The sequence below is a fragment of the Lepisosteus platostomus genome, chromosome 23, assembly GCF_059453375.1.
Source record: "Lepisosteus platostomus isolate fLepPlt1 chromosome 23, fLepPlt1.hap1, whole genome shotgun sequence".
Classification (NCBI taxonomy): domain Eukaryota; kingdom Metazoa; phylum Chordata; class Actinopteri; order Semionotiformes; family Lepisosteidae; genus Lepisosteus; species Lepisosteus platostomus.
In genome coordinates, this window is record NC_142633.1 from 11,533,400 (window position 1) to 11,556,791 (window position 23,392).

At 39.4% G+C, this 23,392-nt stretch overlaps 1 protein-coding gene across 5 annotated transcripts in view; it reads right to left on the reverse strand.

Annotated features, from left to right (window-relative positions):
- The window catches only part of kcnab2a (potassium voltage-gated channel subfamily A regulatory beta subunit 2a), a 141,069-nt gene that overhangs the window by 74,632 nt on the left and 43,045 nt on the right, over positions 1-23,392 (reverse strand). For 2 of the 5 annotated variants that reach the window (XM_088617487.1, XM_088617488.1), the window contains exons 2-3: positions 14,297-14,437; positions 11,989-12,030 (exon numbers count right to left, since the gene is read on the reverse strand). In XM_088617487.1, coding sequence (XP_088473613.1) covers positions 11,989-12,030; positions 14,297-14,373 — 119 coding nt within the window. In that variant the 5' untranslated portion in view covers positions 14,374-14,437. Of the gene's footprint in view, positions 1-4,055; positions 4,466-11,988; positions 12,031-14,296; positions 14,438-23,392 lie in introns of those variants that run through there. The other 3 variants (XM_088617484.1, XM_088617489.1, XM_088617483.1) reach the window with 3 other exon arrangements.

The window sequence follows — 23,392 nt, forward strand, 5'->3', positions numbered from 1 at the left end:
ATGTTTCTGTCTTGACCTGATTCAGCCTGATTTAATGAATAGGGGCTGATCAAGATACAGTACATTGTTTAAAGGTGACTCAATTACAGAGAGAGGTGACTCGATTACTCTCAAGGGAGATTCATCTAATTAAGATGGTATCACGTTTCGCAAGGTGATAATTTCCGCATCAACAGGACAACAAAAGAACACATGAATCAACTAGGAAAACAAAAACAAAATAAGGAGACTTGATAAAAAATGCAGAGAGGGGAACAGAAGACAAGATGGTTCAAGGACACAATCACACAACACTGTCTTGAACACAATTAAATGTCCCAAGAACATTTTCCAAACACTATATGTGTACGTATAGGAAAGTCCAGAAAATGTTTGTACAAAACTGGATAAGGAACTAATATTAAGAGATACTAAGATTAAGATATACTAATATTAATATCTTCTCTAATAATAAGAGAAGAACTGAAAATTACAGTGGGTTACAAAACAGTGATTATTCACCCTGCTTCAAAACCAATGGCGACTTAAGACATCTGACAATAGCATAATCTCACATTCATATAACAGGTTTGCCTGCTTTTCTAGACCACAAGCAAAGAGTCTGAAAGATTACATAAGGCAGGTGATTAAGAATTTAAATGAAAACATCATATTCCTGGCCATTATTAATAAGTATTTCCCATTTAATTCAAAATTTGAGGTGCCTTATATAAAGTTTATGAGGTGCCAATATAAAGTTCACATAGTCTACCAGAGTTGGACTGACACAAAGTTTGTGGAGCTACTATATTAGCTAATCAAGACATACTTTCTAATAGTAAAATTTGATATATTACAGTGAGCAAATTTCAAATATTTAACTATTTACAATAACATGGATACTAGGATTAACTACAGATACTAAATGCCTTCTTTCTTTTGGACTGTAACCTGACCACAGCAACAACAGTAGGTACAGTAACGGCTCTATAGCTGTCCTGATAAAAACCAACACTGCAGAAGGAAGAGGAACATTACACTTTTGTGCCAACTGAAATAACGCAATGAAACTTACTGCTGTATATGTATAATATCTTGCTACAGTTGGGGAACATACCAATAATACCGTATATTAAAAAAAATTACATCTCTGGAATTCTGGAAGAAGCAGAGTTTACCAGTGTTATCATTAACAAGTCCAGAATACCGGCCTCAAGTGTGTATGAAAGCATGTCCCTTGCCTCAATCAGGATCATACAAGAGGTCAATCATTATGTACAGTATCCACCTGTCTATACAGAATCCACATCAGAGATCCAACTCTGATATGATAAACTATAGTAAATGCATTTCTACCCATCAAAAAGAATTTCCAATATCATTATTTTATCTCAAGAATGGGGAAGGATTCCAAAATGACATTTTAAGATATGGGTTAGAAGTTGGTGGCGGTATTATATGCAATAGCATTTCTAAATTTTGTAGCTTAAAAAGCAGTGTGTGGTTTTTCCCAAAGACGAACAAGGGGTGGTTCATGTGTCAGAAACTAGTAGGAATTGATTGCTCAAATGTCACTCTTTGCTGTAAAACTGCCTTTATTAAAGTCTACCGATTGCCATTCAAATCCGACATTGTCACAAACATTTTGGTTGATTTGACATGGAATGACCCTAATATACTGTAGCAGCTACCAGTTCGAAGAAACTATAAAATTGAGAAGACTGGTTTGCAGAAAAAGACAGGCAATTCTGGACTAAAATATATTTTTGGATTATTAAGCCATTATAGTGTTAAACAGGGCTATGCATGTCTTAATTACATCCTTCAACAAATTCTCTTTCCAGAATCTCAGAAGTCAGGCAGCGAATCTGTAATTTAATAACCTACTGATGTGAGTAATGTAATCAGCCTTTCATGGAAGAATGGCTATGCTTTATAGTAAAGCCATGAGGAGTATATGTAGCCTGGACTGAAAAGCGAAGCTACTGTACTGTATATACTCTGGAAATAAACCAGTTACACCACAAGTCACACAATAGGGCTGATCACTCAAGAAATGTGTCCATGGAGAAGGCACAGAAGCACTAAAGACCTGTTTATCTTAGTGCTTAGCACTGACAAATCTCTTTTTATTACTGTGTTTTGCTTTTCAACACTTATTCAGAAAATCTCAATAATCACATGCTATCATTAAATTTTAATGGGCTGAATTTTGGAATGAAAAGTTTTAAAAAAGAAGGGGGTCTTTTTGCATCTTTTCCAATACACATTTGCCACTGCCATTGTCAAGTACAAAGTATTTTAACAGACCAAAAAGGACTAAAATTGAACTCTAATTGCATGCACTCAACAGAAGGGCACCAGGAAGCTGTACACACGGAGCTACATTCTATTGAAGACACACTGATCTCTTTTTCCCAGTTTCCAGATAGGAGCTCAAGGGATATTTTTAAAGGCGGATTTAGCTCTTCACTTGAAAAGAGTCAGTAACTGTCCTGAATAAGCTGGTTTAAAATCTTAACAGTCATTTCAACAATCACAGGATTTGTCCTGTGTTTTTCAATGCAATTATATTATTTGGGGGGCTACTCTCTCATTCTGGATAAAAGGAAAAGCTTCATTAACATTTTTCAACAAGCTATAGAAAGTATACACACAAACAGCTCATCTGCAAGAAACCCCCTCAACTCTACTACATCATAATAAATAATTGCTTCATAAAGCTAAGCATGCATAAATGAATTTCTAAAACATGGATGGATTTTATAATGAACATAATTTAAACTGAGTGATATTGACAGCTACAAAATTAACGTCCTCCAAGGAATACATTTATGGGCACAAAACCTAACCAGGCAGCAAACTACATGTCTAGAGCCTAATTAAAAAGGATATTCAATATTTGCATTGCTTTCCTATACCTTTCAGTACTGCTGTAATAGTATGCTAATAAATCTTCTAAGAGTACATCTCTTTTCCCGGTCGTGCTGGGATGCTGAACATTGATAGAAAAATGAGTACAGACACTTAACTGCTTAAAGTTTCAGCAGATTGCTTTTTGCCTCATCAGTTTCAGAGTTAAATCTTTTCTTTGGAAATTAGCATTCCTGTTGTGTTCTCATGTATACTTCCCAGCTCAAAGTGCACTGTTACTCACACTGAAATGCCCATGCATTTTAGACTACTGAGCTATGAAGTAAGTCACTTGATTGCAATGCAGAAGTCACACACCCCATCAGACAGCAATGAGAGGAATGCGCTGTTGATGGTTCATAAAAGGAGATCTGCTGTGAAGTAAGATTCCCGTTAAGAACAGTTATTAGTCTCATAGTTATCTGGGGAACAGCACTATAACAGCCAACTCAAATATGAACTAGTTTGTGACTGCTGCCACCAGTAAAAAACCAGATCGATGGTACGACAGATGTCACCTGCCTTATGCATCTGTAAAGACAGAGATGAAAATTCAAGTCCCTGAAATTATTGGCTTAAGTGCACCACTGTTCGTGTAAAGTACATTACCTTTTCTCCTTCTCCTTAAACAAGACCTCCCTTTAATGCACACAGTGCTTACTGACCCAGATTATTAAAATAAAACATCCAGACAGCGCCCCGGACATCAGTGCCGTATCTGGGACATGGGGCAAGCAACAGCCCACTGCATCTCCAGCTCAGCCACGGCTGCATACTGCAGCACTGTCACGGCATCACGGCACATTATGATTTTCATCCTTCTCATTCTGTCCAAAAATGCAAAGAAAACTTCCGTGGAAGATGTGCAAAGCACTAAAAACCTCATTTACAGCACATTTTTTTTTAACAAAAGAGAAGACTTCACTTTTTCTCAAGAAATAAATGAATGAGAATTCATGAATTCATGAATGGAACATGCCGCAAAATGAACTACTTGAGTACATCATCAGCATTTATGTCAAGTGCGACAGAAGAGCATCAAAAAAAAGAGAGAAGCCAAGGTCAGTTTAGCCAAAATAAGAGCCCGGCAGTAATTTGGGGACTGGAGAAGCCCTGACACCTGCTTGTAAGTCCTTCGAGTAGTTAACGCGCCTAGCTCTTACCTGTACTTCATGCCTGTCTGGTAGGCTACACAGTCCTCCAGCGACAGGCCGTTCATCTTGAGGAAGTCCTCCATGTTCTTGACCTGTGCCGCCGCCCGCACCTCCCTCAGCCTCTGCAGCTCAGCCTGGTCGGTGTGGCGCGGCTGGTTGAGGCCCAGGTCCGAGTGGTAGCGGTTAATGCCGCTGCGCACGCTCTCGCTGTACGACATGGACAGCATTTTGCTGCCGCCGCCGCTGCTGCTGCCGCTGCTGCTGCTCCTCCTGATGCCGCTGCCGGCGCCCGCTGGTTTGGGGATCTGCAGGTTGTCGTGAGGGAGACTGTGTTGACGGCTCAGCCTGCCCCCAGCGTGCCCGCCCCGCACCTCACAGAGGCTGCTCCTGTGCGCAGCAAACATTCCTCTCCCGCCCGCGGCACCAGGTGCCAGCCAGCAGAGAGAGGCAGAGCGAGCGAGCGGGTACCAGGAGAGGGACAAGCGGCCACAGCCATTCCTTTAAATAGCACCCGCTTTGAGAGAAAAAAAAGTTTTCCTGCTCCAGGCAGCAGCAAAAAAAACCATGTGGCCATGCATCATGTAACTAGAGCTCGTCTCTGTCAGATCGCCTCCATCTCTGAGAGACAGGGGCACAATAGCCAAGTTAAAACGATAGGACTCCTCCAGGTGGCTTCAGGTAACCAGTGTGTACTTAAGGTGCAAATCAAAAGACAGCTTAAACCAAACACATGCAAAGAATTAGTCTGTGGTGGCAACAACAAGGGATATCTGCAGCCAGGCATGCAAAGTCATTGTTCTGGGGTTATTTTTATTGCAATTTCAGGAGGGGGTAGAAGGGGAGAGTGGAATGACAAATCTCTTGAGAACTGGCCAGCACCCTATTAGCTTTATTCCTGCTAAAGCTGTCTGTTAACTTGTGATAGTCAAAAAATAGCCCAGCACAGAGAGTACCACAGGCTGCAGAAATTAGGTTTACCATCAGTCCCCGTCTCTGTGTGCGTATACAGAAACCTAAAATGTTGGAAGGTACTTAACATTGCTGAAAAGCAATGCCACAGAGGTTTAAATGAATACCCATCTAGTCCTTAGATAGGCCGGCCAGCACAATGGGACTGGGACATTCACAATACTGAGCTGTTACACTTTTGGACAAAAAATACCTGAAGTTCTGGTATATTTGTCGAACACTTTTGATGGAGAAAAAATATAAATTAATCCACATTCTGGTATTTATTTCCGTAGCTTCAAGCAGTATGCAGCATTAGTAATAGTCATACGCAATGACCACAAAGCTTGCTACATCAGAGAGGAGCCAAGAATTAACATACACATCAGTGGTGGATCCCAATGGATACTTGTTGGAAAAATCTGATAGAGTGTTGACGTGTGTGTAAAAACTCATGTCAAAAAGCAGTTTTTCACAGATAAAAAAATAAACCTCTTTTGTCATTACTTTTACTTTGTGATCTAATAGTTGAGTTGGGCAATTCAAATGCACAACATGCTTTGCTGAAGTAGGCAACTGTTCCTTAAATCAGTATCAATACTGATCAAGAATGCATAAATAAAATAACTAATGAATCTAGTCATGAAATACGCTACACATTCTGTTTAGAATTAGAATATCATGCCAGCCCTAAAATACAGGTTATTACTGCAAGCATTGCATTTCAAACGTTTGTGTTCAGTAACTTAGGATTCTGAAGTTAATATTGTTTGGAAAAACAATAGCTTACCTAATTTTTGTGCAACAACATTTTAAAAGAGGTATAAAAAATATGAGCACCTGATCTTCTACCTGTCAGAGGAAAATAATTCAATACTCCAGTAGAACAGGGATGATGTCACATTACTTGCCATGGTCCCTCAGGAAAATCAGATAGTGAATTGAAATGAAAATCACCATGACCATGTCTGTATTATTAGTGATATTTTATATTCTGCCATGTTTTATGTTTAATTATACAGCCCTATAACTATTTAGCAGTAGCCAGACAGACACTAATGTCTCTGAATGGGCACCTGTGCAGTCTTGTCAGCCACGCAATCCCAAGAAGAAGATGGCCATCTCACTCACTTCCAAATCAGGTTTCTTTCAAATGCAGATCGTTTGCATTTGTGTTTGAAACAATAAACTTACTTGATATTTAGAATGAAAAGAAATTCCCAGAACATTCAAGTAATGCATTCAAAATGAGATCCAAGTAAGGAAACTGTCAGCTTAATCTTTTTCAATGTAGATCATGACATAAAAATACTATTCCTTTAACCAAATGTAATTATATATAACTAATGATTCCATTAAAAGCAACTGATTTACCAAGACCAATTGTTAAATGTCCTTTTGACATATAGTACGGTACAGAAAAAGTTTACTGATACTTTTCTTGGGGCAGCTGGCTTTATCTCAGATAGTCTTAACCTCGAAACATAACTCACAACCTATTTTCATGTCCGCGTTTCTCAGCCCCTCTCGGACCACATTGACTTGCACTACAGAAGAATCTGTTCAGTTACAAAGACTGCCCAAATGAACTCCTGAACACCAAAGCAGGAGGACTCGAGCTAGACGGTTCTTATTTCTACTTGAAGCACAGCTCGCATCTTCAGGAAAATAAAAGCCAAACAGATACAGGGGCTTAAACTTTAGACCGCTATGTAAATGAAAGATTAAAATAAAGTATGATGATCTGAAAACATTGATAAAGCACAACTATTTCTTCAAAAATTCCTAAATGCAAACTTATACCATGTCAGCTTTTAGATGCCCTTCTATTCCTCCAAAGCCTAGACCACAGCCCTGCAGATCCAGAGAGAAGAAGAGGGAAACGATACAGGCATCATCCTCCATGCACTGGCAAGGCAACTTTTACCATCAAACACAGGTTAACCTCATCAACTCTGTAATTACAGAGCAAACTTACCCGGTTTCTTTGGGGTCGGCTCATGAAAGAGGAATTTTTGTCACGCTGCTCTTATAAAAACCTACTGCGGTCAGCAATGCAGGACTACCTTTTTTTTTTCCCAAAAGGGAGTGTCTAACAGAGAAGCGTCAACATCAATTAGCGAATGAAAGATGGGCTCCCAATAGATTTCCATGAAGGAAGTGCATTTAGACCTACAGGGGTGCTAGCATGTTTTGTAAACCACAGCAAATAATATCAGCTAAATTATTCACGAGCGCTTTCACACTAAAAGCTTGCAATTGCTGTCCATTGGAAAGAATACTTACGGGCATTTCAACCAGTATTACGGACCATGTCTGAGGACCTAAGTATTGTACATGTGCACACACACCACTCATATGTGTCATAAGGGATTTGAACTTGCATTTAAACCTAGGACATTAGGACTAATGGACTCCTCCAAGCTTTTACCAGCTCTGCTGATCAAACTTAACACAAACTATTATCTATCAGGAAACGAACCACTAGCACTGCTGCATGCTCAATTTGCACAGAGACATAGGTACACCCCTCCTTACAACTGTTTAACAGAACCTACTTCCGGCCTTGCAAGCCATGAATGAAAATCAGAACAGCACAAACATACTGTGCTAACTAAAATATCCATATCTACTACTAAAATTGCTATTCCTGCTATTAAAACTACCAAATACTGTACTACTGTCCTGTGTTTGCATGAATTGCACACCTCTGACTCATATGCTGGCAGGCATTAAGAATCCTATCTGCTGGCTCCTAAAACAGCAAACGGAACTTGTTCACTGTTTACAATGCGTGGCCAGTCTCCTGCCCCACCACCAGAGGTCCATATCCTTGTCATCTCTGTGCCAAGAAGGAATGCTGTTCAGTCCCAGTGCAGTAGAACAGCATGTTTATAGTCAGCAACATAGCCATGAACAGCTTTATTTGCCCCAGGGGTAATTCAGTGAGCAGCCCTAAGCCTTGAGGCCAGAAGATGTCTTGCAATGAACTCCAGCTTTCTACTTTCTATTCCTTGGCAAAACAGCATGTCACTATCAAAGTAAAAGATAATCATCTATGTAGTGTATATTAAATAAATGAATGATTATTTTAAAAAATAAACACATAAAAACAGTATTATGTATATGTTCATGGATTTGATAAAACAATTTTTATTTAATCTATTAAAAATGCAATAAAAATACAGGCAAAATGGCAGAGGATGGAGCTATTTGTGATTGGCTAATTATCTTCAATTTTAAGGTTTGAGTGTTCAAAGATATGCCCAATCTATGTTTATGGCACAAAAGCCAGTTACACTCACATTGTCAATAAATATGTCAGACAGCAAGAGCGCAAGAGAAGGAAGCCTGCTTTGCAACATTTAACCCTTTATCAACAGCAATTAACAACATTAACATCCACACAGCTGTAGCTCAGATAGCATGATAGCACTGCCTTAAGAGACATAACATTATTACAAGAGGGATCCTGCACACAGCACTTTGCAGAGGACCAGTCCAATGCAACAAGCAAGCCCCTGTCTTTGGCTCAACATAACTGGAGCCTTAATAGGGCAGGTGTGTAATCATTTTACTACAACAGAATAATCAATTTCCTCCAAGAGGAATACCTTACAGGCAGAGGTTCACATCAGGACATTATCAGTCCTCAGAAACAAAAATATACAGACCTTTAGGGCATATACAAAAAGTCTGGGGTGCGACTGTTACAGGAATGGGTTTGTAATAAAAGAACAGTAAAGTGCAAAAAGCAACAAGAGCTTCTCATAAACAGTATCATCTATTTTCCATGATGCCTCAAGCTCAGGAGAGACAAACAAGAATCTAGTAAGGAGATAAAGAAACAGACCAACTCACGCAATGTATTACCCTACACCCGCCTAACACTGCTGCTACATCATTTGCATTTTGTTAATTAATAACTTTTTTAATTAATTTCTGCTGTCTATATACTGATAAGTGTCATATTTATTAGATACTGATAACCAAAATCACATTAATTGTTCATTTTGAGATTTTCCACAAGTATACAGATTGAAATCTATGACGTGTCATAATATGGATGAAATCCATATTAAAAGCCCGGAGATGTACTTGCCATTAGAAAACCGACCTGATACCAAGATATTAATCCATTTTCAAAGTCCGCAATGCAGACTGACTACAATTCCCATTCTTAACAGCTCTTTAGAAATATAGACACAAATACCCGTTTTTATTTTTCTGTCTGCCGTAATAACTAAACCAATTCAGTATTAATGAATCACTCATAAAAAGTCAATTTCCTTTCTTTAACGAGCAGTAAATGTAGTAATATCCTTGCATGAGGTATACATTAATTAAAACTGAACACTTTAGACTGGTAGTTGCACGGCATGTATTTGGTTGGTATACACAATTATTTATTTAAAAAAAAGATTCAACAGTAAATCAAAATCCATTAATTTGAGTCGCGGTCACATCCGACATTAGTCTCTTTCTTTTGTTAAACTGCACAGATTTGTGCATTGCTGCACATTCGCTTTTGTTTCCTGGGTCCTGTTGTTGCCATTACAAAGCCCGTGTTGCAGAAACAACTGCTGAAATTCGAAGTCCGAGGCAAGGAGTGAGATCCACACTGCACAGGCTTGAGCCCCAGTGACGTCACTTCGACCCCCCACCACAGCGCAACACACTCCTCAGTGTAGATTACAGGACGCGCCCGCTCAGCTGAACAACCAATGAGACAATTACACTGACATGCAAGTGGAAACAACTGCAGAGAATCACCTGGTCAACAATTACAAAATCCACAAGACATGAAGTATGTTTGCTTCCACTAAATTAATCTTTAATGGCTTCCCTTTAGAATAAAACTGCAATTAATATCACACAAATATAACACAAAACAATAAAATAATAGCATTTAGATGACAGAAAAGCCATAATCACCATAATTCACTTCTGTCAATTTTGTTGCAACAGTAATTGGAAAAAACAGTTCCATTATCCTCCTAATCCCACTTTTAAAAGCAGTCTGACCCAGAGAGGCATGCAATCAATATTTTCTCTTGAACCCTGATGGGAAACCAGCTGCTTTGCGCTTAGAAAGGGAAAATGTTGAAAGGTAAAATAAAAATTCAATATAACGTTCATTACATTAGTTTGACACTGTCAGGGTTTTTAGAACTGTATCAGCAAAAACTGGCTTTTTCTCAGAAGACAAATACACAATCCTTTTTCAGAACTGGCACAAACACCCCTCTTAGAGCCCGTCTCGGGCAGGACTGCTGAATGCAGAATATTATATGGAGGGGCATCAACTTGAAACATCTTTCTCATTCTTTTCTCCCAGTTTTAAATTCAAAGTATATATTCACAGCAATTCATTCAACAGTCTTCATTACATTAAAATGTAAAATTTGGCCATGACTATATCACTCTAATAAACATAGGTTATTGCTTCATTAGGATAATGCACAGGAACCTTGAAAATAATTTGCTTTACCACACGCAGAATATTAAGTAGAATATCCAAACTGATATACATAAACACTTACTCCTTATGCAACGTCCAATACTTGTGTCTCAAGCTGAGCAGTTAATTTGAGCACTTATTAAGTACCTAGGCATCTATGGAACAAAATAAAACACTTTTGTTTTCTTCACAGAACCACAGAAAACAGAAATATACATACAGGAAAACACCAAGAAACGTGCAAAAGGTCTGGTTTACATTTTGTCCTATCTACATGAGTTAGCAAAAAAAATGTATCTGGGATAATTATGATGCAGACATCAGCTTCTCCCAGCAATGACTTGGGAAATAAGTGTTTTGTATTACCTTCATACATGTGTACCTTTCATAATGACACCAAACTACATACTAAAGAGGGATGGTGCTTCAAAGGGCCTGCTTAGAACTCAGTTTGTCTTTGTCTTTGTCTACAGAGGCCTTTTGTTTAGGCATATCCACAGGAAAAATACAATTTAATAAAGAAAAAGAAAAATAAATTACAGTGCAACTGTATTCTCCCTGGACAACTGTTTATGTCAGGTGTTGAAAATACAAACCACATTCAGTTTTTAAATGCAAAAAACAATACTTTGGTCCAGACTCAAATGTCAACGCACAGAGCACTGAAGACAGCAGTTTCACATCATCTCCTGGTTTCAAACTTCTGGTGTGAAACAGCCCTGCCTGTGAGTACAATGCATACAGTACAGCATGTAGACAGAAATATCCCCATGACAACAGGCTTAGACAATGCTTTCCTCCTGTCTGTCCATTAGAAATACTGTATACTCACTGCCTGACTGCAGCACAGAACCGTGTGCTCCAAGGCTCTGCAGGAGCTGCTGTGAACAGAGTTGTATGCTTGTTTCTTCTAGGGAGGTTGTAGCCAGGCCAGGCTGCAACTGCATGTGTGTGCTGCAGCACATACAGAGCCATAGGGCCACACACTGACTTCACACAAACCAGCATCAAGTCACCACCAACAGCACAATAAACATACTGCAGCACAGGAGTCCTCATCCAGAAACTCTTCCCAGTACTCTTTCCATGCCAGGCAGCTTTTATTTAGTGGCACCCCATATGTGCAAGTCTGTGAGCTTCCCAAGGGCCTAGCAGACAACATATTAAATAGTCTCTAATACGGCAAAAAGATCTTTTAATACAGGTCTTTAAGATCTCTGTTGCCAAAGCCAGTCCACAAACTGGGACACTTCATTAGAATATTTGTAGGATTAGTAAGGGCATTACTCCTCCCAAAAAAATATAATGTTAACAAATACAGTTAGCAAAACCAAGTCAGGAAGCAGGCTGTGCTGACACATCTTTCTCACAGCTCTGAACTTCCATGCAGCTCCTGCTATTCTGCAGATTCTGCAGCTTTTTCCCCGATTGTGATATCCATATCTATGGATAGACAAGGAAAGACCAGGGCACAGCATGCATCTGTGTCCACATCTGAACCTGCGTGAGAGCTAACAGAAAGCAAAGCAGTACCTGTAGAACTGCAGCTGCCGTTTGGGGCTCCCATATCGAGCACTGCGGCCAGCAGGAGAGAAGAGAAAAGGAAAGAGCTTAGTTTACCGCAGCAAGGGAGGAAACAAGCAGTTAGCACACACTGAGCACAGCGCACAGCACACAGAGTCACCTCTGTAATAGAAAATGCAAATTAGGATGCTTTTCGATATCAGACCACATTCAAGGGCTTCTTTACATTTGCAAGCATGTTTCAGAGTGAAATTAAAAAGCTGATTTTGTCTTTTTTGGATCAGTAAAGCTGGTTTAACAGACAAATGTTTTTTGTAATTCCTTCTGAAGGTTTGTTAGTATTGCTGATTCACCGCCTCACCTCGAATGGAACGAGGAGAAAGGTGAAAAGAAGATTTATGTCACCACCTTGTGGTCAATGACATAACAGCAGGGACAGGTGGCAGCTCTGAAGACAAAGTAGTAGAGATTTTTGACTGATACAATAAAGGTATTTTAATGTAAAGAACACTTTAAAGTATTATATTGAATATTAGATGATGGTATTAAATTACAGGAACAGAAGTTATATATACAGTAGAAGCATTAAAACACTCATATTAGGGCATGCCTAAGTGTTTTAGTTACATAAGCTATAGACTTATATCAGCACTAAAACCACACAAGTGGCTGGAACACACCAATTCTTAAGTGTGGTTTACCATGATGGTCTCCTGTCAGCAGTGAATTGGGTTTGCTTTTATATTATACCTTTATAATTACTGAAACATTCTCTATTTAAAATAAAGCATTTATTTAAAGAGGTCAAAGACACAAAGAATTTTTAACAAGAGGTTTCGACTGGACCAAGTGAAATACAGCATTTTTTTTTATTATCTTGAGTACTTGACAGGACTTTGGGAGTGTGCCAGAGAAGAAGCCACTGGTGAACATCTCTTAATATTGCCTCTGAAGAGCAGAAACAAATGTCCGACAGGGGCTATCACCTACCTTACTGCAGAGGTCAAACCTAAGCATGCATCCTACAGATCTGGATTCATTCCCAGTTTTCAAATTCCCTTTGATCTCTCCATCATTTGGAAGTTTCAAACCTTATCCTGTCCTCAACATTACAACCCTCACATACAGGAGGAAGAACGACAGTCAGTGAGAGTCCTCCTCTCTCGATATGACCAAACTACAGGCACCAAACCACAGGGACGTGATTCAGAGCCCTGTCTTCAGTGGTCTCAGTTTTATAGCCAGGAACACTGCTGTGTATTGTAAGTCCCTGTCGGTCTTCATCGAAAACAAACTGCCTAGTGCAACCAGGACTGGAAAAGTATCGTAAAATATAACTCTTTCTGCCCTTTTCGTCACTCTGAGAACAAAGACACCAACTTTCTGATTTTGCGAAACCAAGGGATACCCTCAGGCACTGATCCCACATGAAAAGGGTGCAGTTAGAAAAAAACTGACAGGACAATTTCTTAAAATACATGTTTTAAGAAGTTTTAAGAATATTTTCCATGCACACTTTGAAATCAGAAATATCTCTAATTTTATTCCAGGCAATACAGAACACACTTGTGTAATACGCTCTGGGAATAGGAATCATGAAGTGTGCAGCAGTTTAATGATTGGGTGGTTCTCTGGGGGCCCAATAAAAAAAAGGATCTCCATTTCAGTGTGTAAATTCTATACTCTTACACAGCAGATTAAGCAACATTTATAGTATATCTTTTGACCTGAAATGTGGCTTCAAATGCTGGAAATGCTTTACTGAAACACTCATCTCACACCCTTAACTCCTTCATAAAAGCTGCACAATGTGAAAACAACGTGCACAAAAACCTTATTACTGTTACTGAGCTGCATCATTTCCACCTAACTTCTCTCTAGCTGGAGTCCTTAGATTTCAGCTCAAACTGTTTCGTTATGAACTGCGATGAGCAAAGGATTAAATGATGGAAAGGATTAGGCATGTTGTCATATCATGATGTGTAGTGCTTATAAAAGAGTTATGATAGTTTTTTTTTTATTCAATTAAAATGTTACTATTACCATAAACATTATAATCTTATAAACAATAATGTAATTGCATATTTCAATTAGATTCTCAAAGCAAATATGTGGGTCCTTATCTAGAATTATTTTTTAAAGATGTCCTCCAGCTGCTAAACGCTGAAGACCCCTATACACAGAGTGGCAGAAATGTCCTGAAGAACAAACTCAAAGGAAACACGTTTGTTGGACGCTCCTGTCCTCTTGTTGGCAGGTGGCAGTAGGCAGACAGCATGTGCATGAGTGTGAACACAGACCATGGGAAAACACTGACCTGTAGATCATGCCTGGGGAGCCAGTCTGTCGTAGTGAGAGGCGAGCGGGCGAGTCAGTGGTTGATTCGGGATACATGGAGCTGCAGCAGTTGTGGTATGGACAGCCTGCAGTCGGGTCTCTCTCTCACCTTGCAGGGCCTCTGTCGGGGTTAAAGGACAACGGTCATTTTTTCCCCACCTACTGCCATCTGTCTCGTGACCTCCCCTTCATATAGTATTCCCCTATAGTATTCCTCACCATATAGAGTTCAGACAGTCTCAATTCCTAATCAGAAAAAAAACACAACAAAAAAGGCAAGGAGACATAAATGAATCGAGAAACTGATTTGTTACTATCGATCATTTATAAATCTTGTTTTTGATTTTTTAGCAATAGCAGTAGATTTATTAAAGTAGCAAGGCAACAGGTACTCTCAAAAAGCAAAGAAGCATTCCTGCACCATAACTTCTTTTTTTTTCTTCTTACTTTTGGATGAAACTGATAAAGGTTTAAAACACAACATTCTTAAGAAGAGGTTAGGTAGGAGGTAGGAAATCAGATGTCAAAGAAATTATTTGAATTACACACTTCCTCCATCATGCACCTTCCAGGAAATCCCATCTGATATGTAATTGGGTTTACAGGATATTCCCCTACGTTTATAAAATAAATTCCTCATCTCCAGGTTAGTGATCTCTTTTGTTCCACCCATAACCCATGATTCTTCATTCTGTTCAACGTGGTTGTCCTTATCCTCTCCCACTAACTTCCATTACTCTGTCTTAACTAATGGAGAAGAAACATAAATAATGTACTTGGAGAACAAGCCTGTTCTTTGCGTCTGTCTAATCAGCAACATTGCTTGTACAGTTAGTGTTCTCCTGCAGCAGGTAGAGCCTTCAGTGTACCTGCAGTCTGTACCAGCACACTGCTCAGTACAGCAGCAACCAGGAAACTGCTCTAGCAGTGAAGCTTTTATCACTCTTTGACTTGTAAATGGAAATTAATGGAGTAAAACAGCCTATATGCCACTTAAAAGCCTACAGCCTTAGATAATAGCCTAAGATATTACTTCACTAGAAAGCACATTGAATTAACTACAGTGAAAAAGATATACAATAAAATAAAGTAACACATAGACTCTGTATATATTAATCATGTACTACACACACATAAGTGTATAAATATTTGTTTGACCTTTCATGTGGTATTAAGTAACTAAAAAAGACACATCTAGATGTTCAGACTTTTAACTATACCGTTATGAAGCATCAAAGATGAAAAGCACTTCAATTGACAGAAAATAGAACAATTTTTGTTATTTGTTGCATTTACCAATAGATGGTGCAATTCTACAGTGTTTTAAAACCATACTGTTAATGCCTATCGACTATTAGTGTCTTGTTATGATTAATTCAAAGTCTGTTCTAAAAGTGGTGTATGTATTGTAATTGTGCTTTTCGGAATGAATTCCTGGAGATTTCAGGGTATACAGTGCCTTGCGAAAGTATTCGGCCCCCTTGAACTTTTCAACCTTTTGCCACATTTCAGGCTTCAAACATAAAGATATAATTTTTTTATTTTATGTGAAGAATCACCAACAAGTGGGACACAATTGTGAAGTGGAACGAAATCTATTGGATTTTTGAAACTTTTTTAACTAATAAAAAAATGAAAAGTGGGGCGTGCAAAATTATTCGGCCCCTTTACTTTCAGTGCAGCAAACTCACTCCAGAAGTTCAGCGAGGATCTCTGAATGATCCAATGTTGTCCTAAATGACTGATGGTGATAAATAGAATCCACCTGTGTGTAATCAAGTCTCTGTATAAATGCACCTGCTCTGTGATAGTCTCAAGGTTCTGTTGAAAGCGCAGAGAGCATCATGAAGACCAAGGAACACACCAGGCAGGTCCGTAATACTGTTGTGGAGAAGTTTAAAGCCGGATTTGGATACAAAAAGATTTCCCAAGCTTCAAACATCCCAAGGAGCACTGTGCAAGCGATCATCTTGAAATGGAAGGAGTATCAGACCACTGCAAATCTACCAAGACCTGGCCGTCCCTCTAAACTTTCAGCTCAGACAAGGAGAAGACTGATCAGAGATGCAGCCAAGAGGCCCATGATCACTCTGGATGAACTGCAGAGAACTACAGCTGAGGTGGGAGAGTCTGTCCATAGGACAACAATCAGTCTTACACTGCACAAATCTGGCCTTTATGGAAGAGTGGCAAGAAGAAAGCCATTTCTCAAAGATATCCATAAAAAGTCTCGTCTAAAGTTTGCCACAAGCCACCTGGGAGACACCCCAAACATGTGGAAGAAGGTGCTCTGGTCAGATGAAACCAAAATCGAACTTTTTGGCCACAATGCAAAATGATATGTTTGGCGTAAAAGCAACACAGCTCATCACCCTCAACACACCATCCCCACTGTCAAACATGGTGGTGGCAGCATCATGGTTTGGGCCTGCTTTTCTTCAGCAGGGACAGGGAAGATGGTTAAAATTGAGGGGAAGATGGATGCAGCCAAATACAGGACCATTCTGGATGAAAACCTGTTGGAGTCTGCAAAAGACCTGAAACTGGGACGGAGATTTATCTTCCAACAAGACAATGATCCCAAACATACAGCAAAATCTACAAAGGAATGGTTCACAAATAAACGTATCCAGGTGTTTGAATGGCCAAGTCAAAGTCCAGACCTGAATCCAATCGAGAATCTGTGGAAAGAGCTGAAAACTGCTGTTCACAAACGCTCTCCATCCAACCTCAATGAGCTCGAGCTGTTTTGCAAGGAAGAATGGGCAAGAATTTCAGTCTCTCGATGTGCAAAACTGATAGAGACATACCCCAAGCGACTTGCAGCTGTAATCGCAGCAAAAGGTGGCTCTACAAAGTATTAACGCAAGGGGGCCGAATAATTTTGCACGCCCCACTTTTCATTTTTTTATTAGTTAAAAAAGTTTCAAAAATCCAATAGATTTCGTTCCACTTCACAATTGTGTCCCACTTGTTGGTGATTCTTCACATAAAATAAAAAATGTATATCTTTATGTTTGAAGCCTGAAATGTGGCAAAAGGTTGAAAAGTTCAAGGGGGCCGAATACTTTCGCAAGGCACTGTATTTCCTGAACAAACAGCACGCTGTGCCTCTGGTGATCTTAGTGAAGTGTTACATTTCTATAGAAGGATCAATGCCAATGAGGAGGTGAGAGCACTCAAGCCCTTTCTCAGAGTTTGAGTTGCCTTCTAGCCAGCAAGGTATCAGTTGTCAGATCTACATTATGACGTGACCGACAGGAAGCCCTGGTGTATTAAGAACCCTGCTATCACATTCTCTGCAGCAGCAATGCAGTCTGCTTCCCTGCAGTTGTTCTGCATCACTGATTTCTACGACAACGTATGGAAAGCATAAGAAAATAATTTCAATAAATCATCTCATAACACACTGAACCACTCCCAGGACACAGCTGAGGTGCAGGCATATGCAAAAAGAAGGAAAAGAGGAAAAGCCGACTGAAGGTTTTGGAGGTATTTGTTTTTTTAGCAAGTCTTTTTCTTATTTTTTTAAATGCCAAACCCACAGAGGAGGAAAGCACAGATGCAATTAGAGAACAAAACAGACCACATACACATTATCCAGAGATACACAATGTACAGTACATTATGTTAACTAGTCAAACAACAAAGGTAAATGAAAGAATGGGGTTGAAATATAGTTCTACAAGAAAAATGAAACATGACGTCATGCTTTATCAACAGCTGTGTCCCAAGCTTGCAGCGCAGTGATAGAAGCTGAATGCAGTTGAGCTGTGGACCTTTGCAAGAGCAAAATATCCATGAAAATATCCAGTCCAAACACAAGAAAAAGAAACAGCCACCTCTATCCAGTAGTCTTCTTCTCTGCAGCCATAGCTTGAAAGAAAACTGTCCTCTCTTGACTTTGAGTCTCGCTTTGCCCTTGCATGGTGCATTTAAACACAGCACGTATCCTCAATTAATTATTGAAAGATAATTTGCATGTACAGCTGGAATTACAAAAGAAGATTGACTCCAAATATATGTTTGAAAAGAAAAGAAGCTGATTTAGTATACAAAATGAGTGTAGTGAAATAATCTGATAAGAACCACTGAGCTAGTGACATCATTCCTATGTAGAGCACAAAACAAGACACAAAGGCGTAGCACAAAAGAAATAATTACAGACGAGCACAGATAGAATACGTGACACCCTTGTCATGGCGTCTGTCTAAGGCTGCTTTTAAGAATTAATGGAGTTCATATTCCTGCACATACAGTATATATTTATAGCAGGGAAATAAGGGACACAGTACAAGGACCCTTTTACATTTTTCCAAGCTACAGGCATTTAGATAAGAAAAACATATTTGTTAGAAATTTAAGACACCTGAAACACCTGAAACATCCAATGCCCAGCGCTGGTTTATACAATAACTCATAACCCCCAAAGAACCCCCAAAGTGAACAAAATAATACTGCAACAACTGTCCTTTCTGCAATTCAGTCACTAATTCATTCAATTAAAATATATGAACTCTCGCACTCATAGCTATATCTATATCTGGACTTGCTAAATCTGCCAGAAATCAGGCAAAAATTCAGGAAAGAAATGGATTTTTTAGGTATTTTGCAACACTACTTGAAGCATCATGTATTTGTGCTGTGGAATGTCCTCCGTGATCTTTACTCCATGAGGCCATATTCCTACAGGATACGTTTTTTTTTGTGATGGGGTGGTCTGGGAAGGACAAAAACTAGATGGCGCCATCTCTCTATTGGACCACAATGGCCATCCTTCACTACACAAAGACTATTCAGTCAGCTTAGAAAAATTCCAAATAAAACAATGTTACATGACCCCAAAATTCATAAACTGCTTGAGCTCAACAATATGTAACCATGTAACCTCCCAGCTCTCTGCAGGAAAAAAAATGCGATATTGGTTTTACAGTCCTCTAGACTGCGTGGAGTGTTACCACAATCATGCACTGGAAAAGAGGGATACAAATTTCAGCCAAGAGTTATGTTCTAATTCTACATTCTCTCCTGAATATTCAGTACATGACATTCCAGTATTTTAGTGACATTTTTCCCAAATTGATCAAAATTCCACCAGTTCCTGCTGTAAGATAAGAGAAATCTCTTTCAAAGACGCAGTTTCCAGTTGCCAGTTAAGCTACTGAATTGAATTCTGCACAGCCCTGCAAATAGATCCAAGACGAGACACAAGAGAGCAGAGGTTGAGGTCAAGACCATTTTCACTGTGACTGCCAGTGTGCAAAAGCTCACTGCTGTAAAGTCATCTTCAATGAGATGTAGGGTAACTAACTGATTATTAGCATTTGTTAATTAACATTCATGTTACAGATGTTCTTATTAGTATCATCAGTATTCTTTATTACAGTAAATATCTGTCAACATTACCCCAGTTTACTGTACAGTAAGAACTTCAATGGTGGTACAACATTTTATCCCCAGACAAACATCTAACATGCGTTGATGTCCTCTAATCAAACATACTGACACAAACACTGTTCACCAGCAATGCTGAATACACAACCACATACATGGATAAACAGAATCTCCAGCACCCAGACAAACACACACTGATCCGTGCATATGTTCACCGTCTGCAGCCAAACTGCAACACACGCAGCTGCAGGAACACCAACAGACACGCTGTGAATGAAAACATGGTCCTGGAACTCAAAACTTTCTTCGCATGTAACTAACAATTACAACACTGTCCAACTTTTAAACCATTAGTTTAAGCATCAATGTACACCTCTTTAACACCATATTAGATTGTATTAGGAATGAGAATGGCAGTATTATATATTGTATATTGTTTTTGTATGCTATAAATTGTATTTTACAATGGGTGGCTTTTACACTGTTAACTTGTGGTTTTATTTATTGTTGTCTTTGCCTATCTGTACACAGGTTGAACAAGTGCAATTAAGAATTCCAATGTACTAATGGCAAATAAACTTTGAACTTCAAATCTGAATAGTTCACTGTGCTAGAGATCAGACCCATCTAAAGAGAGTTATAGATCTGCTATTCGTAAATAAAGTCAGAGCAGGAAGTCACAGACAGGGCACTTTCATCTTTACCAGGGCTTATCAACATGACATCAGCAGTGAAATGTGTATATACAGATCTATAGATGACAAGACTTTAACAAAAATGTTAATAAGATTTATTCAAAACATTACTTTTCAACTTTGGATATTTAATATTATAAAAGGCAAAAACTGATGATATGACCTGAGCCACATGTTGTTTTTTAGATCAGTACTATTTGTTTATAAAGTACTGACTTTAATTTTGAAGACTTGTTTCAGTTCAATGAAAAGTTGTTGGACTATATATTTGGTTTTGGGATTCCAATCTGACACTTAGCAAGCGCATGGTAACTTCAGCAGCCACAGGAACGAGGCTCCATGCTGCATTGTTCTTGAAAACATATTGTCAGCAGGTGGCAGCAGGTGCTCATTTTTACAGTATTCTCTGAGGTACCACAATGCATCAATACTGTAGCCTACATATTCCCCAATAAACTGCAGGGGATCTACCTTGAGAGTAGGTATTCTAAGTTTTAAGAAGTTCTAAGCATAACAAGCACTCAATGCGTCACTTACAGAACTGCTAAACGCAAACCTCAACATGCCGGGGGTGTAAGAAAGAGTAGATTTCATCAAGAATATGCAGTGCTTTACACCAGTGGTATTTATGTTTTCCAATAAAAAAGTAAAATTTCAATAATGCCCTACTGGTCAGACCCTCAAAGATATACTTACAATTTTCACTAGTTCTTTAAATGAATTTACCAGAGAAAAGGGGGTTTCTGCTTTACAGAAATAAAACAGAATTCCAAGCTATACAAGCCCTCTTCCTACGACAAATAGCTTGATCAGATCCTTGGGATCAATACGTTGCTAATAATCAGGCCAGGTGGGCCAAATGGCTTCCTCTCATTTGTAGCCTTTCATATGTTCTTATGTCTTCTGTCTAGGTATGCCTGAAGAATGGGTCTGTGTGTGTGTGTGTGCGTGCGTGCAGTTATGCTCCAGGAATTAAGTTGAGTGGAATTTTCCTGTCGGAGAAGTAGCACTGTGGGGGGTGGAGGTCACTTTGCAGAAGATGAGAAATACAATACAGCCTTTGCAGTGTTATAAAATGTCGATGAAAAAATAAACGAAGCCTCAAAATTTTGTTCATTGCTTCTTTCAAGGTGGGAGCTGTTTATCAGCCGCATACCTGCTGCTGCAGTGCCAGGTCCGCACAGCCAACTGAAAATTTCAATTGGCAACTTTGCTACATACTTAAGGCAAACACTGACAAATGGTCTGCAGTGATATAGCGAGGAGGATGGAGCAAGCCTATCTGGGTCCTCCAGGTGTTGCAGAATTCTGTATTGCTGCCTGTCACTTGCACACCTTGACTCACCGATTTTCAATGTCCTAGATTCATGCTAATGACTGCTGCACAGGATTTACTGGCATAAGCAAAGCTCTGAACACTGAAACAATCACTGTACCTAACTAGACCCTTGGACAAGGATATTGGGTCTTATAAGGGTCTTAACATATTCAATTTCTTCTACCCTGCACCAGTTCTACAGCCCCATGCAGTATTTATAAAGCATGTCACATCACTTATAACCTCAAACAGTTTCTCAACAATGTCCATTAGTAAAATTACATCAATTGTGCAAGAACAAGAGTCCCCTCTATTGGAAGTAAAAATGTGGCACCCAGTCTGTCACTGCTAGAAAGATTGCTTAGATTTTATGACAATATATTTGTAGATAGTTATGATTTGAGCACAAGATCTTTATTCTGGTTTTCCTTTGTGTTAAGAGAACAGAAAGCAAAAGCCATCCCCCAGATGGGATACCAGTCCATTACAGAGCCTAACCCCAGCAAATGCTGGTCTTCATTCGTACATCTGGATGGACTGGAGCAATCAGAGCAAAGCACCTCACTCAAGCTCAGTCAAGCTACAATAGCAAATCTGCAGTGGAGACTTGAACCCATAACCCTAAAGACTTACCCACTACACTGCGCTGCCTCACTGAGGTCACACACAAAGACAAAATTAATTTGGCAACTTTACAAAATGCCATTTGCAAGTAAAAGATGAGAAAGTAAATATCTTTCACTAAACTCCTGTTTTGAGGACACATTTGTCAGAAATCCTCCACGTATAATAATCCACCAGGTCATGAACAAGAGAAGAAGGACCTGGAAATCCAAGCGTATTGATGTCAGGCTGCACCAGGAGGAAAGCTGAGCTGCTATTTTGTGTCCCTCACTAGGCGTCACGGTTTCAACGCAAAGGAGATGGTAACAGAAGAACGTGTCCCACGGTTTGTACCCGAGTTAGCCGCTGAAAGCTGCTGTCTAGGAAGTGGAAAAATACTCTTTACACTCCAACTAAAACAGAGCTTGGTTTTCAAAGGTCTGCAACAGTATGCAGTCTTTCAGAAAGACACTGGCCAGCCACAGAAAAAGCAGAACCTCTTATTTTCTTATTTCACTCAACCATCATTTTGGCACCAAACTAAAACATGGACAGAGAAGGACAAAAGCAAAAAAGAGAGTAGAAAGAATGTGAATTTAAATACTATAAGCAAAGCCATTCAGAGCTTCTCTCCACCTTTTTCTGTACAGTAAAACTATACTATGGCACCCCTGAAAGTCAGAAAAAAGACAAAAGTAATGAAAATGAAATATTACTAGAAAAGGTAAATTAGCATTCAATTACCGCTAGAAATTTGTACCACTCTAATCCAATCCCTCTTTCAACTACTGATCAGTGGATGCTGCAGAGCTATGCAGATCAAGAAAACCATGCTCGGGCCAGACAATCGTCTCACACCTGCTCAGGAGGTGTGAGCCACACAAACATGGCTGGTTGTGCCTGAACTCATACTTTTCAGTCTCTGGTGACTGGCTCTGAACAGCGAAAGATGAAAAGGTCAGATGGCGCGACAGGCGGTTTTACTTTCAGATCTATTACTTCCTGCTTTGGCGCTGTGTTACATATAGCAACGAGCCACCGTGGTCACTGCACAGTTCAAGTCATG